A 24,666-nucleotide genomic window follows, 5' to 3' on the forward strand; every position below is an offset into this window, starting at 1 on the left:
AAGGCAACGTTTAAAAAATTCAAATTTAATTTATAATTTGATAAATATTTATTTTTCAGATGCTCGAGTTTTTATTCAATGAAAAAAGTATCAAGATCAAAATCTTTAAATATGGTATGCCTCATAATTGATGGATTTTGCCTTTGATCCGCTTTTGCTTCTAACGGCCATTTTGAATGTCACCTGCTTTTTGCCCTACAGTAGAGGCGTTGTCTTTCGACTAGTCTTCTAATCCCATTTATCGCGAAAAAGGAGAGAAAAGGTTGAATAAACACCAAAGGTCAAACATAAACACCAAAACAAAACTATGCGGAATATTGTGATTTGGATACCAAAGCGGACAACAACGTATGCAACGGTATCGTTAAAAATATTTTAATTTTTAACATTTTTTTATTTTTGCAGCCAACAAATACTATTTTGTAAAAACTGTTCTAAGTGAACCGCGACATAACAATCCACATACGATATGGTATGATGGACAATTTTGACCTTTCCGGAGAAGGCTTGGGACTATGTTTACGCAAAGGTATCAAAAAAACCTTCTTAGTTTGAATATAAATTTTAATCATTTTCAATTTCCCAGGTAATTATTGAATCCAAATTCATGCACCATTTGCTGCTGTATTCCGTCGCCGCCTGGGACGTTTTTTAACATCAGGAACCGCTGACCGGATGTTTGAGAATAGTGTGCCCTTACATAGTTTACTGGTCGAAATGCAGTTCTAGCTGTTAAACAGCAATGGCAGGACAACTACCCTAGTTGCGAACAGCGGAGCTATCCATGCTGTAAGTATTTTGCTATCGATTCATGTTTTAATTTTGCGGCAGGTTGGCTTTTTTTTTCTCTCGGAATATTGTTACTGGTCCTAGCTCTGCGTATTTTGTTTTTTTAACAAGCATATTTCTAAAATAGGGAAGAAAAAAAAGTATATCAATAAGAAAAACAGAATATTTTAGCCTACATTTGTTCAGTTTTTAAATTAAAGAAAAAAAGAAAAACAATATAACAATACCATATTTAAATTGTTATATTGTTTTTCTTTTTTTCTAAAAGCTCAGAGTGAGGGTATTGACTGCGCTGACTAAGGTCCCTTTACGGCATTCATCATGTATAGAAAATAATCTTGGTTATTCTTATTTATGAATGGCATTCTATTTGGTACTTAACTAATTAAAAATTCATTGTTTTTCAGGCCCGTTAACATTCGGAAAGGCAGTTCAAGATGGAGTTACAGAGCGACAATGCCAAGTGTATGTCACGCCAGATGTTGGAAATATCGATTTCCTCATGGCAGCACTTTCAGTTCAAGGCCTACGATCTACAACTGGAAGACTTCCGTCCAGATACCAACAGTTTACATCAAATATGACAATGCAACGCACATTTGACTACGAACGGTTCCGAACAGTTGGCCTTCTTAAAGGTGAGAATTTTTGATGACGAGGTGCGTCTGCATTACGGTTCGTTAGTTAATACAGGCGGCAGTTGAATAGAACTGGAAAGATAATCTGTGCGCTGAGGGAATAATTATTGGGTTCATAAAGTTTATATATAAATAGTATTTTAGCCATTTAGGTAGGACTTTCTGAACAATTGTGCAACAAGTTTCAAACTACCATTTGAACAAGAAGTAAAATAGAGTTTCAAAGAAATACCTTTAAAACATTGATTATCAAATAATTAAAAAAAACTTCGAACCTTATACCTAATCTTTGTAAGTAAACTTATAAGTAACATGGAAATCGAAAAGTCTTTAAGATGAATGATTCAAATCACTTTTTTGAGAAACCCAAATTAAACATTTTTTTTTTCGAAAAAACTACAGAAAAATTGTCATTGCCCGGATAGGAAAATTTGAAGTTTCTCAGAGGACCAAAATATTTTCCTTTTTCGATCTTTATCTTCTGCTAACAATTTGAAGGTGCTATAGAGATAAAAAAAAGAAAGTTTCAAATTGAAATCATGTTAAATTTGAAATATTTTCTTGTACGGTTATAAAAAAACAATATGGCAGGCATGTCAAACTCGTTTAAGTGTGCGGGCCGCATTTAAAATTTTCTATGACGTAGAGGGCCGCAGCCAAAATCAGTTAGAAAACATAACATATTAGTTCCGCGGAGATTAGATACAATAGGTGGTATGAATAAGAAAATAGCAATTGCTTCGATAGCTTTTACTTAACTCGAACTTAAGAATGGCAAAATTTGAAAGCATTTGTTCAACTAGATATGAAAAAGCAGAGTAGAACATTTACTTTCAACCAGCTCCGGATTATAAATATGCATGCCATTCGAAGTATTTGACTCACAAAACTGCTCGAAAATAGCAAAAGCAATTACTACAGCTTTATTCATATCAGCCAATAAAATGGAATATAGTTATAAGTAAACTTGGAATGAAATTTTGCGTTAAATTTTTATGTAAGCTTTTAATGTTGACCATTCTTATATTATAATGCATAATATAATGCTGATATCAGGTTGAAGTTTATTTGTCTCTGACACTTTCATTATTGATGATAAATTTTTGTCAGATAATCTCGAACGATGAGGAGTTTTTGTAGCTTTCATTTTGGAAAAAAACTGCTCACATAGATAGCTATGTACTTGCAGAAATAGCAAGAATTCTGGCAACAAATTTCCGTAACTCAACATAGGGTTCAGGCAAATAGCTGTAAAATTTTGGTACAGCCACATGTATTTCGCTTTTAATAAAGAATCGCACTGCAGCTCTATCAACTCTAGTTACAAATTATCAGCAGCATTTTTAGGAGCAAACGTAAATGGAGATACAAACAACGAAAATTCTTGCTCATATGAATTAAAGTCACGAAAACGGCTTTTGAATGCATCTAGTAACGATTCTAGGTGAAGTACGTATTTACCAAATGATGCAGCCTCATTTGTTTTTTCAGTTCTTGACACGTAGAGAAGTGCACAAGGTTTTCTTTGGAAATTTGGTTGATCCATAACCGTAACTTCGCATGAAAGTTTTTTACATCATCACAAGCAGTTATGATATTCTCTGATTTTTTCTTTTCCTTGAAGCTTTAAGTTCAAATCTTGCAGGTGGCCAGTGAGCCGTACCCTAAGTTGCAATGGGTTAACGGCTGCGGTGTGTATGTTTGTGAAAATGATGGATCAACCCATCATTTTCCTGACAGTGTCGTTACACACAATCTTGTTAAACATGGTGTCATAATATGGCCTAAATTAGAAGAGGAGCTGGACATCTTTATTTAGTTTAAATTCAGCAGTAGGTTCAAAGATGTCTATTTTTTTTTTTCATGATCCATGTTGATAAGATGAATGGGAGTTGAAACACTTGCCCTCCCTTCCGCAGAACAATCGCAACATTTGGTAGTGAAAGTATCACAATTTACCATAATAAAAGTTGATACTTTCAATAGGGCATAATTCGTTTGGTTAGGTAGTTAGATGGTTTAGTCTTGTAGAATTAAAAATAGAGAAAACGTGTGAAAAGTATTACGATGTTAGGTAAAGGTTATGGTATTCGCCTCCCCAATGCTCTAGTAAGTGTGTATTTGCGGTTTATGAATTTCGTTGGCTTATTCTTAAATCAAGCATTTTACAAGAACTAGAGGCTCATTGGATGGGAATGCTGTTGTTGGAAAATGTTATATTTCATTTGGTAAGACGTTTTTTTTTTGTTTTGTTTTTTTTTGCTTTTTATTTAATTATTCATTTTTAGCAAATCTTTACGTTTTTCGGTTTAGTGTGAAATTCATCTATGGAAGTATATATTAGAATGTTCGGTTTTGAAGAATAACAATGAGTAGGTAGTCCTAATTACTGATTTCGGGCATTTTACAATAGGCATGCGGTATATTTTAATAGAACCCCTATGTAGATTTTTTGTAAATTATGATGGATTTTAACATTCAACTATGTGAGGTAGGTAGGGTACGGTAAGATGTGCTCTTATATCCATATTCTGGTAAATTTTCATGATTTTGTGATGTTGTGATAGGAATAAGGTAGCTTACTTCTACTATTAATTTGAGCTAGAATTTTTATTAGTTTGAAATAGGCTTGCTCCAAAAAGCAAAACAAACTCTCACATCCATATTTTGGTAAAATAGTATGATTAGCAATGAAATGGAAAACTCTAAAAAGAAAAACAAAAATTTCAAAATTTAGAAAATGAAAGGCAAAAAATTAGGGAAAAACAGCAAATAACACTTCAATTACTTCATGCAAGAACTAATTCCTTCCTTTATATTTCTCTTTCCTCTCCTTTTCTCTTTCTTTTATTTTCATATACCCCTGCGCATACGATTCGGAGTCATATGATGACTGGACCCCGAGACAACTATCACGAAACCCATCACACATACCAGTGGAATTGGGGCGGAGACACGAAGCAGACGTTCAACAGACGACGACGAAGGAAGGAAAAACATATAAGATAAGTTAAAATGATTCCTTTAATAACACAAAAATTAAATGTAGTTAGATGCGTGGGGAGTATGTAGAGGCCAGTCTCGAACCCGCCCATGTCCTTCCTCCAACTGGTATCGGGAGGGGTTGGTTTAAAGCTTAGTTCTTTTAGAAATGGGACAGTTACGAATGCGTGTATCTCAAAAACCTTTCGTTTGATCTAAATACTGTCTATGAAGGAAATGAAGGTAATCTTATGATTATTTATGAAAAAATTTGAAAAAAATTATTTATCGTTTTTTTGTAAGAATTAATTCTACTTTATTCTTGGTACGTCCCTTCGGCCGGCGCACACTTTTTCCAGTCATGATAATGATCAGTTTTTCAAACTAATACTTCATCTAATCTGTATTTTAGTTGGTTATATCCCCTTCCTTCAATTTCTGATACTTTTTTGACCAATACTTCTTATTGAAAAGAAACTGAGGCAACTTTAGTGGATACAGCTGTTTTGAAATTAACAAATTTGATTATTTTTGAGCCACTTTTTGAGCGTTTTAATGGAATTTCTGCTGGCAAAATCTGGCCATAACGAAGTAAAACCATGAGGAGATTGAATTTAAAGTATAATCGGTAAGTAAAGATCGTAGGTTGCGAAGGGTACATAAAAGATTACTCTTTTTAGGCATTTGAAAAGAGTGAAAACCATAGTATTCGTTTTGAAAATTGTTGTTTTTTTTCCACAGGAGCAGAATTTTGGCAAATCATTATATTTTATTCAAAATAATAAGCAAATACATAATTTAATATACTCGGGACCTTGCCACGAGCAGACGTGGTATAGGATTCAAACGCTGGAATTTGTTTAAAATAGGGTATTTCTTAAGTTTTTTCGTTCATCAGAAATCATCTGTCCCATAGCCTCGGAACCAGATTTACAGCATACGAGCTGTGGATCTAGCAAAAAAAATTGTTTGAGGTTAGGTTTTAATGACTCATTTAGAGGCAACACTTTCAGCTTATCGGAAATTTTTTTTTTTTTGGAAATTTCAGCGAATAGCAGTGATCTACCCTTAGTTTTTCGCTTATTGAAAATTAAAAATGCTGGTATGAGATTTGACTTCCCTGATGACCCTTAGCCGAAGTTCCCAATCATATGCTTCACTCCATTGGTTGATTTGAACTTTATGGACATTTTAGACAGTATTTGCATACTTTTCCACCACTCACACACAGTAGTTCTTTGAATAATCAACGGTTTTGTCGGCTATCAATTTAATAATGATGGGTTTTGAATGAAACTGTGCAAAATTATTTTTTCCTTTTTCTCTTGCATCGTAAATATCTCCAAAACGCGTAAATATTAAATTTTGAAAAAAATAGGTCGGATAGTACTTTTTACAGGCAACAAAATGCTGTCAAAATTTTGAATATCCGATTACTAGTAAACGAGCTATTAGCAAAAGAAAGTGTCCCATTTCTAAAAGAACTAAGCTTTATTATCTTAAACTGCATTTTATCCATATTCCATGGATATAATGAAGTGCTTGATGGTTTAACCAACGTCTCAAGATCGCTTACTATTCTACGCTGCCTTCTCTAAACTTTAAATTTTCTTCTCCAAACTATTCTAATTTTCATTTCCAGCGTCAGCTCCCCGAGCTATTTAAACGCCATAAAAAAAAAAAAAAAAAAAAAATCTTGCAGGTGGCCAGTGAGAATAACGTCAAATGCCATATCTTGAACCCAGTCGTCTGCTTGAAAATGTTCAACAGGTTCACCTTTTATTTCCAAAAATAATATTATTTCCTCTCGTAGCAAAAAAAAATCTTTTTAATATTTTGTGGCAGGAAAGCCAGCGTACTTCTGTATAGTAGGGAGTTTTGTGAAAATTTAGGGCGGCGCTACGCGGGCCGCATTGACAAAAACCGCGGGCCGCATGCGGCCCGCGAACCCCCAGTTTGACATGCCTGCAATATGGTGTCCGGTCATAGACAAATCGCATTTTTTGGACTTGTTTTTTTTTTTATAAAATCACGAAGAATAAACCAAAATAAACCAAATTATTAATTACATACGTATATCGCCAATAAAAACTCGTAACAGTGATTATATGATTTATTTCTGAAACGCAAGCCTTATCTTAGGAGATCATTAATTTACGACAAGAATGTAAATTTTAAGACGACCTAATGTTACGTCACAAACGCTGCAATTTTTTTTTGTGCATGCAATATGACACAAAATTAAATCACTGAAAGTATAATTCTATACGTGTCTTGTGTGATGACTCGGATTTTTACATCTTATTTGACTTGAATTTTTGTTCAAATCAGTTCAAATTTAAGTCTTCAAGCGTTTCTGGCTTTGATCTCTTCTGTCTGTGAACTAAATTTTTGTCAAAAGTGATGCTTCAGTTTTGTGCATCCAATTTGACCTAAATTTACACCAAAAATTTAATAGTGTGTAGCGATTTTCCCCTCAAATGAGTCAAGGTGACTCAGAATTGAGTATTGGATAGCGCAAGCAAACCATTTTGAGCTTCGATTGCTTAGTGTTGAGTTCGTCCACGGAAGTGTCCCAAGCAACCAAAAGTCGCGTTTTTACTTAACTCCGAACTCCGAAGTTCACATTTGGCTGAAAAAATGTATTACGGGAACTTCAGGTGACTCTTGTCGCGTAAAAGTTACTCAGGAACTTCCATCGCCCTTTGAAAGGTTAAACTATCGATAACGGAACTTCTAAGCGCTTTTAATGGAACTTCTTTCAAGAAGGTCGATAACGTTCGCGTTACATTCTAAAGCGCACCATTAAGATACTTGAAGGTGTTTTAAAGAACCTATATGGGAATTCTAAGCGACATGTCAAAAATGTTTTTCAAGAAGGTCGATAACGTTCGCTTAACATACTAAAGCGCACCATTAAGGTACTTGAAGGTGTTTTAAAGAACCTATATGGGAATTCTAAGCGACATGTCAAAAATGTCTGTCAATTTCTTGTCATGGTATTTGTTTTGTTTATATCTGTACTGATATTTACAAATGGAATTCAAGATTTTATCGAATTTTTCTTATAAATGTTAAATAAGATATTCGAATAAATTTTTGATGATGCGAATTTGTGTTATGATTCATATTGTGTACTGAAAGTCCTTTGAACGAAATAAGGTACCTTCTATTGACCAACCCACTCAATCATCTCAAATGAATAACACACGACGTATTACAGGACACGACACTTAACGTTTTTACTAACGGAAAAAGGAATTCGTCCTGTCCTGTCGTCCTGTAGATGGGCAACATCGAGCCCGAAACCGGTCGACAAAAAAGGTAAATTTAATTCCTTTTTCCGTTAGTAAAAACGTTAAGTGTCGTGTCCTGTAATACGTCGTGTGTTATTTGTGTAGCATAAGTTTTTACGTTTAGCACAACCATTAAAATGAGCATCTCAAATGACATTAAGTTTAAATACTTATTATTACAGTGGCAATTAGCTATTGCTGGATTGGTCGAGAGGCTGGTGAGTTTCATTACAACCTAGAGAGCAGCGGTTCAATTCTCTAGGCTACACGCCAGCTTTTGTAATCAAAACAATATAATTAAAATCAATGAGATAAAATATGATAGACCGGCAACCTAGCAATCTGACATGTGGTTGTCAGAGCAATCTGTCAGTCGGATTTTTTTTTTCGGCGCGTAGAAGTTGCTTGACATTCTCTTAGAAGCTGAATAGCGTTCTCTACAGCCACCTAAACGAACTTGAAAGTAGCTTTAAGAACTTAAATTTTGGGCTGATTAGCATTCTCTTCAGACACAAACGAGAGCTGATTAAGCTTCTATGGAACCTTTTTAAGGGAATTCTGGTTGCTTGGGGTGTATGCTTGATAAAATTTAATATTTATTGTAGGAGTTAAATTTAGCGTGAATGTTTTTATGAAAATTTTATTAGTGTTTCAATTTCATAAAAATGAGCAGTTGTCCAAGGATTTACAGTGTAACAGCAACTGTATACTGAGATGTCACGAAAGGAAGCGGTGGTTTCAAGAGCTGAGAAAGCAACCCTCTCAAATGGCCTGCCATCCGGGTTTGTAGAAGGTGCTGACCTGAGTGTGTTCATCCATAGTCGCAAGTTTTGCGTATGCTGGTCAATCCGACGATTTGTTTGAAGAAATGAGTAAGTTGGTTCAATTTGAATATAGAGATGGAAAGAAAAGTTTATATCTAATTAATCAGTTGGAGAACAATTTACTGTTATTGTAATTGAGTAACATGAATGATTTTTTGTAAATCTGTTTTAGCTCCACGAACTGCTTCTGTTTCGACCAGCGTCTTTTCCGGTAGTATTTGTTCCCTGACCCGGGCGACTACGAGACTTTACAGGCCGTCTGATAGAACCTGTGTGATAAAAAGTGGCAGTGCCAGCAGCAATATGTTAATTGCCAATCTTGGAGGACAGCAAAAAAAAGACCGTTGTTGTTGCACAAGGTAATTGAAAAAAAAAAACAATTGTGTTAATCATGCATGTTACCTTAAAAGAAAATGTTTTATTAGTGCCAATTTTAATGTTATTTTTTTCCTTTCAAATTTCATGACACATCACACGCCGATTCGAGGCGTCGTTTGACAGATTCATAGGTCAAATGTTTCTATCTTCATCAGCCAGCGCTGTAATCAAACAACTGTTTGTGAACAGAAAAACAGCAGGTCGGTCTGCTAGCCATTCTGCGAATGATGGTAAGATACATATATTCGTTGAATGTATCCAAAGAGTTGCATCTCATTAAAAAAAAAACTTTTTTTTTATTGTAAACAAATGCATGTCGATGTTGTGAAAAAGAGATAAGTTTTAAGTATAGTATAATGTTGCGATTGTTTGCAGTAATAAAGTCTTTCAAACATACTTTCGTTTTTTTCATTTTTACCGAAAAAATACTTTTCATGTAATTAAATTACGTGAATATTAGTTTACAGGTAGCTGGGAATTACAGGTCACTTGCAATTACAGATCGTTTGCAATTACAGGTCATTTGCAATTACATGTAGCTTGCAATTACAGGTCGATAGCAATTACAGGTTACTTGAATTCACAGGCCTGTAATTTTATATAGTCACTGAAAAATAAATGTCCCCGACCAGTAAAATAACGGTAAATGTCCTGCTCCTTTTTGTTACAGGACATTTACTGTAATTTTACAGGAAATAATTTTTGCTGTGTAGGGTTACGATATATCGAGGTTGCTTTAAAAAGAGGTTGCTTTATATCGAGGTATTTGTGTTTTAGTTTTGGTTCCTCTTGCTATGTTCAATTCGCAATCGAGAACAATAGATCAACGATTGCTGATGATAGGTGATGATGATAAACTCGGTACAAATGTTAACATAACCACACGATTAGGCGAGACTACTCAAATTGGGTTCATGGTAACACAACAGTGTTGCCAGATATTCTGGGTAAGAATATCAAAGTACTCATTGAGAAATGAGTACTTTCCCGGTAAGAGAATATAAGAAGTGGAAAGTGACAACTAGCTGTCGCTAATTGATACAGTTGTATTCTAATGACCTTACAGACGAAACATGAATAAAGACAACTCTATTCCACCACTGAAACCTGCGTTTTCAACAAATAGATATGTACCTATATCACCGATTGTAGAGAGTAAACTTGCAGTAAGAATCTTATATCTCTTGTCTTTCTTAAAAGATGCCTTTTTTGGATAATGGAAATAAAAATGAGTTCTTCAGTTGAGGGGTGTTTGCAATAGATCATATTCAATATTAATTGGCCACTGTCCAGTCATGAACTAAACAAGTTCAACTTTTTCAGAATTCAATAGGGCTATTGATGAGAATTCAATTTCAAAAACTTCTTTTAAGACTTCATATAGTTCTAGTTCTATAGCATGGTAGTAATATTCTAAAAATATTTTATCTGATGTTATAATCAGTTGCACATCAAAGTCTGTGCTGGCATATTGATGAACAAAAACTAAATATCTCGTTTTTAGATTTTCATAAAATGAAAGATAGTTAAAAATTTATATTAACAATTCGAAATCTATCAACTTTACAATAAAGCTTTGTTCTAGTATATCAAACGCGATTCTATAAATTACTGAAATTTATCTCAAATTTCTGTTTTTGAATTTTTTCCCCATCCGGACTGTGCAAAAACTGAAATTTAGGTCATATGTATGTTCATCTATGTATTTCATTTTTTACATACCATTTTAACACACATAATTATACTTCCTTTTCAAGCCTTACCCTTTTAATTAACTAAAACGAACCGAAAAGAAATTAATATCTACAAACAATGTTTTAAAACGCTAAAACTGATGTGCAAAGAATAAATGAAGACATATGACAAAAATTTGCCATTAATTTGAAACAATTTCACCGAATAAACATTTATTTTTACGGCCTCTCATCACCAGTTAATGTGAAACTGTTCAATCAGAACCGCCAGTTTTTCCTACCGAACGATGCTCAGAAGTGGGCGGATTGGAATAAAAAATCACAGTCCCTGCAATGGTGTCATTATAATGGTATGACCCTCGTTACCGAAAAATAAATTGCCACCGGCACCGCCAATTACCGAGTCCCGGCTTTCCAATGAGGCCACTTTTCAGCTCCAGCAGACTTCGAATAGCGCAATTGTTTGTTCAAGATGCCTCACCTCAGAAGAGCTACTGTTGAAAAAAAAAACACATAAACCCTCACCCCCACCTAGGGCAGCCTTCACATTCAAGGGAGGAAAAAAAGGAAAACAACACCGAGTGGCAATTGCTTTCATCATTCTTCGACGTGGACCTCACACTTCCGGATCCCGGAAATCCCGTCCACTTCAGACTCACTCCCACTCTCTTTTACCCGGAAACAGCGACGGCCAGAATATTCTCTGATGTCGCACAGCAGAGTCAAAAATGTCCCGTCGTCGTCGTCGTCCAATGTGTCAAAGCCGTGGTGCAAGCAAGGAAATCCCATTCCAGGGTTCCAAATTTCGATTCAACTTCATCGTCCAAGCATCTGTGCAATTTTATGACACGAGCATAATTCGACAAAAGGGGCGGCGCGCGGCAGTAAATTGTATGTCGTCGCCCTTTCTTACGTTTTTCCTCTTCTCTGGTTTCCTGAATACACTTAGCTTATCGCCTTGGGCTAAAGGGAAATCAAAGGGCTTGGAGAATTTTTTTTATGGCAAAACAAATCGCAGCATTGGCTTTAAAATTAGCTCAATAATGTTAGTTTTTAAAGCAAAAAAGTTTTTTTTAACACTACATTGAATTTAAGTAAAATGTATCGTAAATCTTATGGCATAAAGCAAAATGACTGTGAAAACTAGCTTTTCACCCCTCACGGTGTCTTTTTTTAAACAATTTGAAGACGAAAAATAGGAATCTTTTAATATTTGACACATCAGGCCCGTGCGAACGACCCGTCCATGAGGGGGGAAGGGGTTGGGGGAGGGGTCGTGTTGGTGTTGTTCGAAATTAAAAGTCAGCTAGGAAAAATACCAATACCAAAAATGCGTAACAAATAAGCAAATTGATTTCTTAAACCATTTTCTCTTCAAGGATTTCTAACGACTAAAGTCTCAGCCTGAAGTTAAAAACATTCGTTTTAACTTAAAAAATCCGAGAATGATAGCCGATAAAAATCTTTAAAAAAAAACAACCTAAACAGTCGCCTCATTTATAAATAAAACCATTTTTTTACTCATGTATGGCCATCACAAATACTAGAAAAAATATTAATTTTAACTGATAGGATTCCAAACCAATCATAATCAATGTTCTAAATTATTGCGATTTCCGATAAATTATTCAAAATGATGATCCTTAGTCTTAACTAGGAAATAGCATGAAATTTAACTTTAAATAATATAGTTAACAAATTTGAAATCATTATTTCAGAAACAGCAGAATTAGTGTGCGAATTGAAATTTCGAATAAAATATAAAGGATCAGTGCACAGAAATAGAGTACATAAAGTATAACACTAGATTTAAAATGAAATCCAAACCCAATTGTTAAATAAATTTCAGACTTCAGTTCATCAAATCTTGAACTGACAAAGTACAGGTTGGATAATGGGTGATTTCTTGAATGGTCAACTAGGAACTGATAGAATTATAAATAGTGAATGTCCTGTTTTGTTATAAATATTGAATGCACGAAACATATACTAATTTGCTTAACATTGCACATTGAAACTTAGTATTACAGCTGCTATTCCGAATCATTTTTCAAAGATGGATAGATTATTTAAAAAAATATGATCGATTCAAAAAAAGATGATTTAAAATAATAAAAAAACAGTTGAACATTTTTAATCTTTGAGCGCGAGTTTTGTAGTTTTAATTTCAAGCTCTGAATTTTTTGTCGTCATCTATTAGAATAATGGCTCCTTGGACAAAATAAAGAAATTATGTTTTTCTTATGAAAATTTTGGATTTATAGGTTTCCAAGAAGGTTATTTTCTCAAGACAAAAATTTAGGATTCAATAAAAGACAAATTTATTAAAAGTATTACAAAAAAATTAAAAAGTCTGACATAAAAGATCCGGTAAAACTAAAAAAAAAAGGATCCTATGAAATTCGGTAAGTTTATTTGTAAATTAGAACAAAATTTAAAAGATGCAAAAAAAACTTAGTTTTTTTTCTAAACATTTCAGAAAGAAATGTTACAATAAATACATCTTGACATCTTAAACACGTATTTTAAGAATTTTATTAATTACTCTAGAAAACAGCATTTTGGCACCTGTGACTTAAACAATTTGGTTAGTTTTTGCGTCCTTAAATCTAATCTTTTGTCAGACTTTGTCTTTCACCTCTTGTTCTGATGGTATGAGTTAAAATAAAGTTGGGTTGAATATTGAGTGAAATCAATCATTAATCCTTCGTTTCATAAAGTAACAAATTTGCAAAAATTAATGTATTTTATTTCAATTTTTTTTCTTGATGTTCTTATAATTTCCAACTGTAAAAAAAGAATTTTTAAAGAAAAATAAAAAATCATAAAATGAAGGGTTAGTAACTGGTAAACTAACAAATTTATATGAAACTAGCTGACCCGATGTGCTTTGCTACACCTTCCTAAAATAAATGTAATTTGTAAAAATTTATTCAAATTTAGATTTAAGAGAGCATTTTTTTTTTTAAATCAACGTCATCATACTTCAGAACCAACAACTTTGAAATGAGAGCTGCAGCTGCAGTTCTGAATTGCAATTCAAAGATGGTATATATTATTTACTAAAACTTGATCTCTAAACTCGTTTTTCAAGATCTGAAATTTGTACTATGTATGTACCCAAACAAACCTTTTTAAATATGGTCCCTTCTTTGAAAAGCTCTTTATCTTAAATTTACATGGGAGTTCTCCCACCTTTTTCTAATTTTGTCGCACACTGCTTGAAGAAGGTAGGCAAATTTACATAATACTAATTGAAAGAAAAGATTCGCATATTGGAATTTGTTGCAAATTGTACTTTATGAAGAGAGAATTTGTTAAATCGATCAATAGCGATCGATCAATCGAGACAGTTTTTTGAGTATATTCCTAATAGTCTGTATTATTAGCACTTCCAGTTCCTGATAAGCTTAAGATGGGATTTTTTTTTGAGTTGAAAAAATAAGCTAAAGAAATTTGAAAAAACAATGAAAAGGATTTTTAATAACCATTTTCAAACAGCTTTTTTCACCATCCTCGCCTACGAAGCAGTTTGAATATCTTTCCTTTTTGCGCCAAAATTATGTTAAAAAAATGTTACGCCATATTCCAAACTCGTGGACATGAGACATTATAGCTTGAAATTTTCCCAAAAAGCACTTATCATGGTAATGAAAAATATATTAAATAAGTTATGTATTAAATACAGTGCAAATTTCTTTTTTTAATAAATTTACTACGGCAAAAAATATAAATATTAAAAAAAAATATCAGATGCAGAAAGTCAAATATTCAAAAATGTTGGCAAAAACAATCTTTTAAGTTTACATTTGTCCCGTATATTAGGGCAAGTGTCAATGCAAAGCTTATTTATTTACAGATGCGTCAGAGTAATGGCTTTAAAATAGATTTAACACGTATTCCTGTTTTTTTGTTCTATCAAGTATCACTGATATATCTGCAGTATTCCTACAGTATAAATTTATGTTTTAACTCCACTTTTAACGAATGCCGTTCAAAGGGAATGACCTTTATTTACAAAGACATTTAAGAATTTTCAATATCCGCTTCAGTTTCAACATTCGGAACACCCCTTCTGGTCTTTCCAACATATTGAATCATTTTAAAGATGAATTTCTTAAAAGTTCAACGTTTGCCCTTGTCCCACCGTGTAAGTTGACAGGAGGGAATATTGTTTTTAACACTTTAAGGATATACCTAAAAATTCCCATAAAAAATTTGCGTCCAGTTGAATTACAGTTCTAAAGTCTCGCTTTTCAAAAACGAAGCGGATCAAAAGTCTCTTTTATGCAGCCATGTAACACAAAAACACTTTTCATGTTAAGTACGTACTTGAATTGGTATGTAATCAAAAAGTACGATGGTTTTTCAGATTTTTTTAAAAATAAAAATCTTCCAGTTTCATTTCTAAATTCGTTTCAGTTGTGTATTTGGGCCGAAGTAACAATTTCTAGAAGAAAACATAATTTTTAATTTTTTTTTAACAGAAAAAGTTGAACGTTTGAACATGTTCTAATGTTCCTTGAATGAAAAGTCGAATGCTACCTACATTAACACGAACTAAATATGGAAGTATTTTTGCAAAGCTTTCAATTGGTTTTGATTCGATTGATAAAATACCAATCCGCAACACATCTAGGTTTCATATCGCTCCCACGTGCATAAGAAACATAGGTACTTGGTTGAGAAACAGGCGCCTGATTGTTAAATTTTTCCAGCGATCAATGAACAGTATTCTTTAGTTACTATCCACTTGCGACGACGTTTGCTTGACCATAGAGACGAAAAACAAACCCCTCAGATAAAAGAAAATCTCTATAAATAGATGCCATGACTGTTCAATTTCAGATTTTGGCAAAAAAAAATGTAGGTACATATATGTTTTATTCGATCGACAAAATGTCAATCTGGGTCTCATCTAGGCGTCATTCATAACCATGTGTTGTACAAATGAGCTAGGAATCAAGTAGAAAAAAAATTACATCAAGGCTTCATATCGCCACCCCTTGCATTGAAAATATTCTTGGTTGAGAAATACGCGCCAAAATATTCTCACCGATCAGTATGCTATGCCTGGGTTACTATCCTTTTGCGACGTTGGCTCGACGCCTCGACCTTGGAGACGAAAAACAAACCGCCCAAAGGAAAAAAAAATCTCGAGAAAATGGATGTCATGACTTTAATTTGTTCCGAAAAATTACAAATTTAGTATGGAAGCCCCCCCTCCCTTAAGTCGGATGGAGTTTTGACTATTACAGAAACCACCCCCGGCCTCAAAAACCCTCAGATGCCAATTTTGACGATGATCGGTTCAGTAGTTTCCGAGTCTATAGGGAACAGACAGACAGACAAACATTCATTTTTATATATATAGATTTAAAAAAACTGTTACTGAACTTGTTAATTATACTCTTTTAATTGGGGAATAATATTTTGATGATTATAACGAAAAAAGAGCCTTGAAATTTTAATTCTATAGTTTGAAAAATGTTTGAAAACTATCTACATTTGTGAAAAAAGTTATGTAAAAAGATGTTATTGCATTCAACAAATTTGTTGAATCTTGCAAAGCGATTTGATCTTTGCTGTAAAAGATATCCAAATTTCAATTTGGTTAAACACTTTTCAAAAAATCGATAAAACTCCCATTTTTAACAAAATGGAGTAAAGGAATCAAATAGAAATTCTCTGTAACATTTTTCGCAGAAGTTTCAAATACTTGCGGCATTGAAGAAAGCTGACAATTAGTTCCAAGCCTTAATTTAAAATGTTTAAGGTTTTTCCAGAAAATGCAGAAATTTCTTTAATGATGTTAACCTTTTTTCTAAAGTTAATTCAATAATAAAAGCTGATTGAAAAAAAACTAATTGAATTCAGGGCAGCCAAATTAATCATAGTAAGTTCTTAAATTCTTTGCACCTTCGAAAAATGTGAATTTAGTGGCTTTGTATAGTTTATCAAATTTCTTTTGATTGTTAAGTTGAGCATTGAGAAGAAGAGGAAAAAAATATTCAATTAAGTCTGAAATTTGTTTTATGATTAATATTTCACTTAAGCATAAAATTTGTAATGCCATAAATGTTGTTTTTTGAAAATTAAAGAGTTATGAGTATTTAATACCTGTCACATAGCTTATAACTTGATGATGTGTAAAATTATTATTTGATGTATGAGTTTTGAAGTTTAAATGGTTTGTTTCAAATTCTAAACTTATTTCATTACACTCCTTAAAAACCTATTCGTAAGGTAGAAGTTTTGCGTGTCAAAATTTGAGTTTCAATACAAACGGTTTATTCAATCGCAACTCTATTCTTACAATAAAAAAAAAGTTGCAATTCGAGAAGGTCATAATTATATGACCTGAATGACGTAAAATGAAATGTCTTTGGCCTGGAGTGATTTAGAAAAAAACTCCGCCGTAGACGAGCTAAATTTCTGTCATGTGTTGTTTAAACTTATTTTTGAACACCTTATGGAATAAAAAAAAATTCCGGATACTATAGTAAATATATTTTTTATCTGAAAATTTTTCTTGGAAAAATCTCCATGGGGAGGAGGGGGTTAACTTTTGCTCTTATCAATCGATTTTTCTTTTAATTTGAGTGTTTTAAAGCTATAATTATGACAATATTTCATCCGAAGAACACATTTTGATTAAAATTATCATAGACCAGTTTGAAAGCTTCGAAAATGGGTATATAAGCGTCGATTAACGATAATTTAAGTATTTTTCGCAATTGGCCCTTCAGAACCTTATTTTTGAAACTAAAAGTCTTTTTATCATAGCTCTAGAGATGAATTATTTGCCATAATCAAAGCTTCGTGAATAACTTTAATGAAAACAAATTGGCGATAGAGGCTTAAGAAATTGGTGCAAAACTGGCTTTTCATGTTCCTTGCAATCAAAATTTCTGGTATTGGACTTTGTGCTAGGTCTAGGATTATGTTTAGTTTGCAACTTTAAGATTTTCAAAAGTCGGCTGATTTGTGTAATGAACTGATAATTTTATGAAATTTTCTTAAAATTTGATTGAATAGAAGAGCAGAAAAATACGGTTTTGTTAAAAAAAATCAGAAAACTGAAAAAGTGGCGCGTTGTGACGTCACGATTTATTTTACTCATATTTTGATGAATATACATTGAAAAAATTACTGGTCAATCCAAATTGCAGCGATTGAAATTCTAAACTTAATGGTATAATTTTTTGACGTAGAATTACGTCTTACGGCAGGGGGTCAAACAGAAATTCGCGAGCGGATCTCGCGTCACGAAAAACGCCTCTTTCAAAGACATCTTTTCCGTATATTATTTTGGGTCGGCTATGTGTTGGTACACCAATACCAATAAAGCGCAAATACTTATTTGTGCTTCGAAAGTTATAAATATGCCTGCCGAGCACTAGCCAAGCTTCAGTCGTGTTAAAATTTTTAAATGCTAATGTCGGTCGTTGTTACTCTCTTTGCTTTAGCCACCCGACGCCGGTGAAAGCGAAGCAACCGAAACTCCCAACCTCGACAAGGTCTCTCAGCAAACCAAATGAAAGGTGCAAAGAGGCACGAGCCAGTTTGTAACCGCTGATCAAAAGAAGACACCCGAAGAAGCTGGAATAGCATAGAAAGCTGCTGCTTTTCCTAACCAAAATAAAAGAGTCTTTCTCAGGACTCAGGACATTGCATTCACGACAAGAGTTTCAAAACTTGAATCCAACAAACCTGTTTAAAAATATTTCATGTGCTTATTATAAAACTTATTCTAAATCAAATCTAACAACATTTGAATATTCGGATTCCAAATAGTCCAGATTTAAATAAAATTGGTAACTGTTTTTTCTACATGAAACTTGTGATTTGGCTTTAGGTGAGAAAAATATTTATGATTTCAAAGAATATTTAAAAAAAACTGAACAGATTCAGTCAGCAGTCCTTCGGTAGTCTATAATTAACATAGAAAGATAAGGGAAAATGGTAGAAACAAAAAATCCCTTGCGACAGCGACATCCCAAAATTCCTAAAAACGAGCAAAAACCCCCATCGTGTTCCACATAAATCCCGCGAAAAAAAAATCGTGTTCCACAAGTTGGAAAGCTTTAAAAAGCCAGAGACTGCTGCGCGCTAGCGTCATTCGTTTGTTGGGTATTCTCCCGTGTGGTCACAGTAAGTGACGATGTCTTTGACGTTCGACCAAGCAGCAAAACATCATCCGAAAGCTTTGAGTCAGAGCCTCCAACTCGGAGGGGTATTGTCGAAGGAACTCTCAAAGGGAAGATGGAGGCTTTGGTTTCACTAAATTATGGATTTTCAATTTTCCCGCGGTGTAAGTGTGCCCAAAACTGGTAAGAACGGTCTTTTCTTTCTCGTTCTCTTACTCATTATTTATGTTGGATGTGAAAAATTAGTTCCACGAAGAGATATCGGCGCTTGCTGCGATCACACGGGAGGACGTCAACCGAATGAATGAAGCTCGCGCGCTGTTATCGCTGCTTCCAGCTTGTCGAACACGATGGCTATTCTGGTTTTTCGCAGTGTTTTTCCGTTTCTTTCAATTTCTTCTTCTCTACTGTGTTAACCCTTCGTTTCATGATTTTTTATTTTTCCTTAAAAATCGTTTCAAACAGTTGGAAATGATGAGTACATCAAGAAAATAAATTAAAATAAAATACGATTTTTCCATTTTTCCATACAATAATTGTTGCAAATTTGTTACTTTATGAAACGAAGGGTTAAGTTGAAAATAAGGGTGTTCAAAACACTGAAATTAGTGATCAAACTTGAATATTACAACTTGACATGACAAAAAGGTAAATGATCAGAAAAGAACTTTTTCTTCTTTTCTCCTGGGATTTAAGAATTAAAATTTCTACAGGTAGAAAAATACCGGGGCGGACAGTATGGAACTAAAATGATTCAAATGACTACACAATACAATCGTAATTCTACGATCACGGTCGTGTTAAAACAACCTCTTTAACTTTTTCAATGTGCGTTATGAACAGTTAAATTTACATACAGTATACCAATAAAATGTTTTGCGAATATTGTGACGTCACGCTGGAATTGAGCAGATTTTTATTCTTATTTATGGCTTAGGTTTTCAACCTTTCATAATATTTTATAAAACAAGCTCAATTTTGTTTTAAACGAATGAATAAAAACTTAATTTTAATAGTTCGGCGAGCTGACCCAGTGTGCTTTGCTACACCTTCCAAAAACAAATTAAACTTGAAATAGTTAACTTTTCTTTTATTTGCACAAAATTTAAATTCAATTCCAAAATCAATCCATAAAGTAGCCTCTTTTTTTCTATTTTGAAAACTCAATCAAAATTGATTTTAAATCATTGTTTTATTCCTTTTCGATTCGGGACCCTGGATAAGTTTATTACTTATGCCTTTTTTCAAATATGAAATTCTTCCTTGCCTTTGATTCCATTTGGTTCTATTTTCTCGATAAGTTATCGAAGTATAAAAAAAGTACTTATACAATTGTCGAAATATGATTGTTTTTTTTATTATTATTTGTGACACTTTATCATAAAATATGAATGTGTATTTGTAAATTTTCACGTTCTGAACATTGCTGATCATACCTGTTCAACGTGAAAAAAATTGCAGATAGATGGATTCTGGCTATGATCATTTAGATTCCGTTGCAAAATTGTTAGGCATCGTTGTTTAGGTTATAAATAGGACTATTTCTCCTATATTTTCAGGTATTTTTAAATTATCGTGTCTTTGAGGTATTCACGTCGGTCAGACATGGTTAAATCACCTCGGAAATTTTTCATTGTTACCTTGAAAACTCATAAACTGTAAATTTTTTCTAATTTTTTTTTGGCCCAAATTGTTAAGAAGTATAAAAAGCGACTCTAGGATGCTCACGAAGGTTCAACCAAGCATCGGAGTGGGACCCTCGAAGACTATGGTTATTTCAAATAACTGAATGCAGACCCCTAACTTTGCAGTAAATCTGTCTGCGGAAGGCAAAAAGTGTTTTCTGACTAGAAGACACCCAGCAAAGAATTAATAGTGAGCAGTTCCATGGATCTTAATCTGTGCAAACGGGATTTACGCAATTTTTCAGATGTGTTCTCATAGACACAGAAATTTATGTTAAAACCGAATTTAAGATGTTGAATTCTTCGAGATGCCTGCTCATGAAAAGTTTCCAACCAAAATCCAATTGGTTCTTCCATGTGAAATTGTGTAAAATATCATAATTTTGCAAAGGTTCTACTCTGGTGGAAAAAGTAATAGATGAATACATGACTGAAAAAAGTGTGCAATAATAAAAAAGAGATTTTATGATAAAGCAAGAGTATTTTTGGTAATCAACTATAAATTTTATATATATATTTATACATGGCCGTAGGAACGGGGGGGGGGGGGGGGGGGGTTTGGGGGTTAAACCCCCTCCATGAGGGTCCAAAAATGCCAAGCAAAATGTTCTTCTCTATACTCAAAATTACGAATTCCCATTAAAATTTTGATGATCGATTAAAATTATTCAAGAGTAACAATAGCATTTCAGAAATAAAGACAAAACCTAAAAATCTTATCACAGGTCAATCATTCTACTTAAGTTAAAAAAAAATTTAACTTGTTGATAGAAATTTGATCCCGAATATCCTATTTAAATGGGATAAGACCAAACTCGCCAATTTACTCAGATTTTGCCAGAATTTTTACACTTGATATGCAAAACAAAACAAAAATTTAAATTGAGTTACGAAACTGAGGTATTTTGCGTCTTAAGTTTTTGAGTAAATTTCAACAAAATTAGACACAAAACACACGACGTATTACAGGACACGACACTTAACGTTCTTACTTAACGGAAAAAGGGTTTAAAATTACCTTTTTTGTCGACCGGTTTCGGGCTCGATGTTGCCCATCTACAGGACGATGTCCGACTGATTACTTGAAGACGATTAACGTAACCAATTTCCTACACTGCTGATGTATTCGTCGAAAGGGTGTCGCATCATGCGAACTTTTGGTTGATCAGGTTGAAAAGTGGAGATATAATCGGCGGGTCATCTTCGTTCATCAACGGTTTCTCGGCCGTGCTGATGAACATAGACTCCCAAGCGTTAAGGTGTCCAGGTTTGCGTACGCATTTTTTAAATTTGACCTTTTCCCAGTCAATGGAATGGTCAAATTCTGTTGTGTGGGCGGCCACGCTCGATTCATTGATCCTTTTGTTTTCAACGGCATTCTTATGTTCTTTGAGCCGCACTTTAAATTTACGGCGGGTTTGGCCGATGTAAATCGATGGACAACTCTTACACGGAATTTCGTAAATTCCAGATCTTTCCTCTTCTGGAATCCTATCTTTGAGTGAAACTAGCCGATCCTTCAAAGTATTCCCACTTTTGTACGCAGTTTTTAATCCGTGTTGTAGAAGAATCTTACTTATACCATTAGTTAGTTTCGGATGAAATGGTAGACTAACTCTGTAAGATTCTTCTTTTTCCGGTCTGAAGGTAGTTGTATCACTTCTATGCTTTTTTCGGGCGTGTTTGCGAAGGATTTTTCGAACAAAATCATAGTCATATCCGTTCACAATCCCGGCTTCGTATATTTTCTGCTTTTCCTCTTCAAACTCGGTCTTCTCCATCGGAATATGATACAACCGGTGTGCCATAGAGTGGAAGGCGGCTTGTTTTTGAGCCCCAAAATGATTCGAGTCGACCGTGATGTATCTATCAGTTGAGGTTGGTTTACGGTAAATTCCAAATTTCAAGGTATTATCCTCTTTTCTTTGAATCAGCAAATCTAGAAAAGGGAGTTTTCCCTCAACTTCTTTTTCAACCGTAAACTTGATCGAGCTGTGCTGATTATTGAGGAGCTCGAGTGTCTGTGGGAGATAGCGTTCTTTTACGGATGCAAAAATATCATCTACGTAGCGCCACCAAACACGGGGGAAGAGTTTTTCTTTTTTCTCCAGATCCGTTTCAAAATCTCCCATGAATACTTCGGCCAGAAGGGGGGAGAGTTTGCTACCCATACTGAGGCCAAAGGTCTGTTTATAAAACTTACCCCGAAACATGAAATAGTTTTGTTTCATGCAAACTTCAGCGACGGCAATGTATGCTTCGATCTGATTGGGGGGTACTCGGCGGCGTTCTAAATGTCTTCGTAGGCTGTCGAGAGCATCGGAAGTGGGGACGCTGGGGAAAAGTGCGGAGACGTCAAATGAAACCAGAATTTCGCCTCGACGCACTTTGAATCCTTTTAGGTGTTCCACTAGCTCAATCGAGTTTTTTACACTTTTTCCGTGATTCACCGGGTACTTCTTCATTTCCTCTACCAACCAAGCTGCCATTTTTTCCGTGGGTGTACAAATATTGGAGGAAATGGGTCGCATGGCTATGGGATTTTTGTGGATTTTTGGCAAACAATACAAAGATGCAACCTTAGCGTTCGGAACGAGGAACTTCCTTTCTAGTTTTGAATCTCCAATAAGGTTGGCAACTCTTTGCCTGACAATGTTGGCTTCCTCGATCAGCATATTGAGAGGATCTTTTGGTTTCCCGTTCTTGAATGCGCATTCTTCGTATGGGCCCGTTGCTATCATGTCACGGACTTTGGTATCATAATCCTGTTTATTCATGATAACCACTGCATTTCCCTTGTCTGCTCGAGAGTACACCACTTCATGTTTTTTCAATTTCAAGAGTACCCCCCAATCAGATCGAAGCATACATTGCCGTCGCTGAAGTTTGCATGAAACAAAACTATTTCATGTTTCGGGGTAAGTTTTATAAACAGACCTTTGGCCTCAGTATGGGTAGCAAACTCTCCCCCCTTCTGGCCGAAGTATTCATGGGAGATTTTGAAACGGATCTGGAGAAAAAAGAAAAACTCTTCCCCCGTGTTTGGTGGCGCTACGTAGATGATATTTTTGCATCCGTAAAAGAACGCTATCTCCCACAGACACTCGAGCTCCTCAATAATCAGCACAGCTCGATCAAGTTTACGGTTGAAAAAGAAGTTGAGGGAAAACTCCCTTTTCTAGATTTGCTGATTCAAAGAAAAGAGGATAATACCTTGAAATTTGGAATTTACCGTAAACCAACCTCAACTGATAGATACATCACGGTCGACTCGAATCATTTTGGGGCTCAAAAACAAGCCGCCTTCCACTCTATGGCACACCGGTTGTATCATATTCCGATGGAGAAGACCGAGTTTGAAGAGGAAAAGCAGAAAATATACGAAGCCGGGATTGTGAACGGATATGACTATGATTTTGTTCGAAAAATCCTTCGCAAACACGCCCGAAAAAAGCATAGAAGTGATACAACTACCTTCAGACCGGAAAAAGAAGAATCTTACAGAGTTAGTCTACCATTTCATCCGAAACTAACTAATGGTATAAGTAAGATTCTTCTACAACACGGATTAAAAACTGCGTACAAAAGTGGGAATACTTTGAAGGATCGGCTAGTTTCACTCAAAGATAGGATTCCAGAAGAGGAAAGATCTGGAATTTACGAAATTCCGTGTAAGAGTTGTCCATCGATTTACATCGGCCAAACCCGCCGTAAATTTAAAGTGCGGCTCAAAGAACATAAGAATGCCGTTGAAAACAAAAGGATCAATGAATCGAGCGTGGCCGCCCACACAACAGAATTTGACCATTCCATTGACTGGGAAAAGGTCAAATTTAAAAAATGCGTACGCAAACCTGGACACCTTAACGCTTGGGAGTCTATGTTCATCAGCACGGCCGAGAAACCGTTGATGAACGAAGATGACCCGCCGATTATATCTCCACTTTTCAACCTGATCAACCAAAAGTTCGCATGATGCGACACCCTTTCGACGAATACATCAGCAGTGTAGGAAATTGGTTACGTTAATCGTCTTCAAGTAATCAGTCGGACATCGTCCTGTAGATGGGCAACATCGAGCCCGAAACCGGTCGACAAAAAAGGTAATTTTAAACCCTTTTTCCGTTAAGTAAGAACGTTAAGTGTCGTGTCCTGTAATACGTCGTGTGTTTTGTGTCTAGTAAAAGTTCTTACGTGAGCACATATCATTTAAAAATGAGTTCAACAAAA

The 24,666-nt window shown here is 34.6% G+C and overlaps 2 protein-coding genes and 1 long non-coding RNA gene across 3 annotated transcripts; 2 read left to right on the top strand and 1 right to left on the bottom strand.

Moving 5' to 3' along the window:
• The first annotated feature begins 404 nt into the window (after positions 1-404).
• Positions 405-1,867, top strand: LOC129751034 (uncharacterized). The gene is made up of 3 exons (XR_008738572.1): positions 405-529; positions 587-789; positions 1,197-1,867. It is a non-coding gene; the product is annotated as an uncharacterized LOC129751034 (long non-coding RNA).
• Positions 1,868-21,581: 19,714 nt separating this feature from the next.
• On the bottom strand, positions 21,582-23,213 carry LOC129753042 (uncharacterized). The gene has a single exon (XM_055748836.1). It carries the CDS (start codon positions 23,211-23,213, stop codon positions 21,582-21,584), a length of 1,632 nt encoding a protein of 543 aa, XP_055604811.1.
• Positions 23,214-23,386: 173 nt separating this feature from the next.
• Positions 23,387-24,412, top strand: LOC129753043 (uncharacterized). The gene has a single exon (XM_055748837.1). It carries the CDS (start codon positions 23,387-23,389, stop codon positions 24,410-24,412), a length of 1,026 nt encoding a protein of 341 aa, XP_055604812.1.
• Positions 24,413-24,666: the final 254 nt, after the last annotated feature.

The sequence above is a fragment of the Uranotaenia lowii genome, chromosome 3 (assembly GCF_029784155.1).
Source record: "Uranotaenia lowii strain MFRU-FL chromosome 3, ASM2978415v1, whole genome shotgun sequence".
Taxonomy (NCBI): Eukaryota; Metazoa; Arthropoda; class Insecta; order Diptera; family Culicidae; genus Uranotaenia; species Uranotaenia lowii.

Coding starts and splice junctions, on each gene's coding strand:
- LOC129753042 (XM_055748836.1), bottom strand. CDS start 23,213: ATGAATAAACAGGATTATGATACCAAAGTCCGTGACATGATAGCAACG.
- LOC129753043 (XM_055748837.1), top strand. CDS start 23,387: ATGGGTAGCAAACTCTCCCCCCTTCTGGCCGAAGTATTCATGGGAGAT.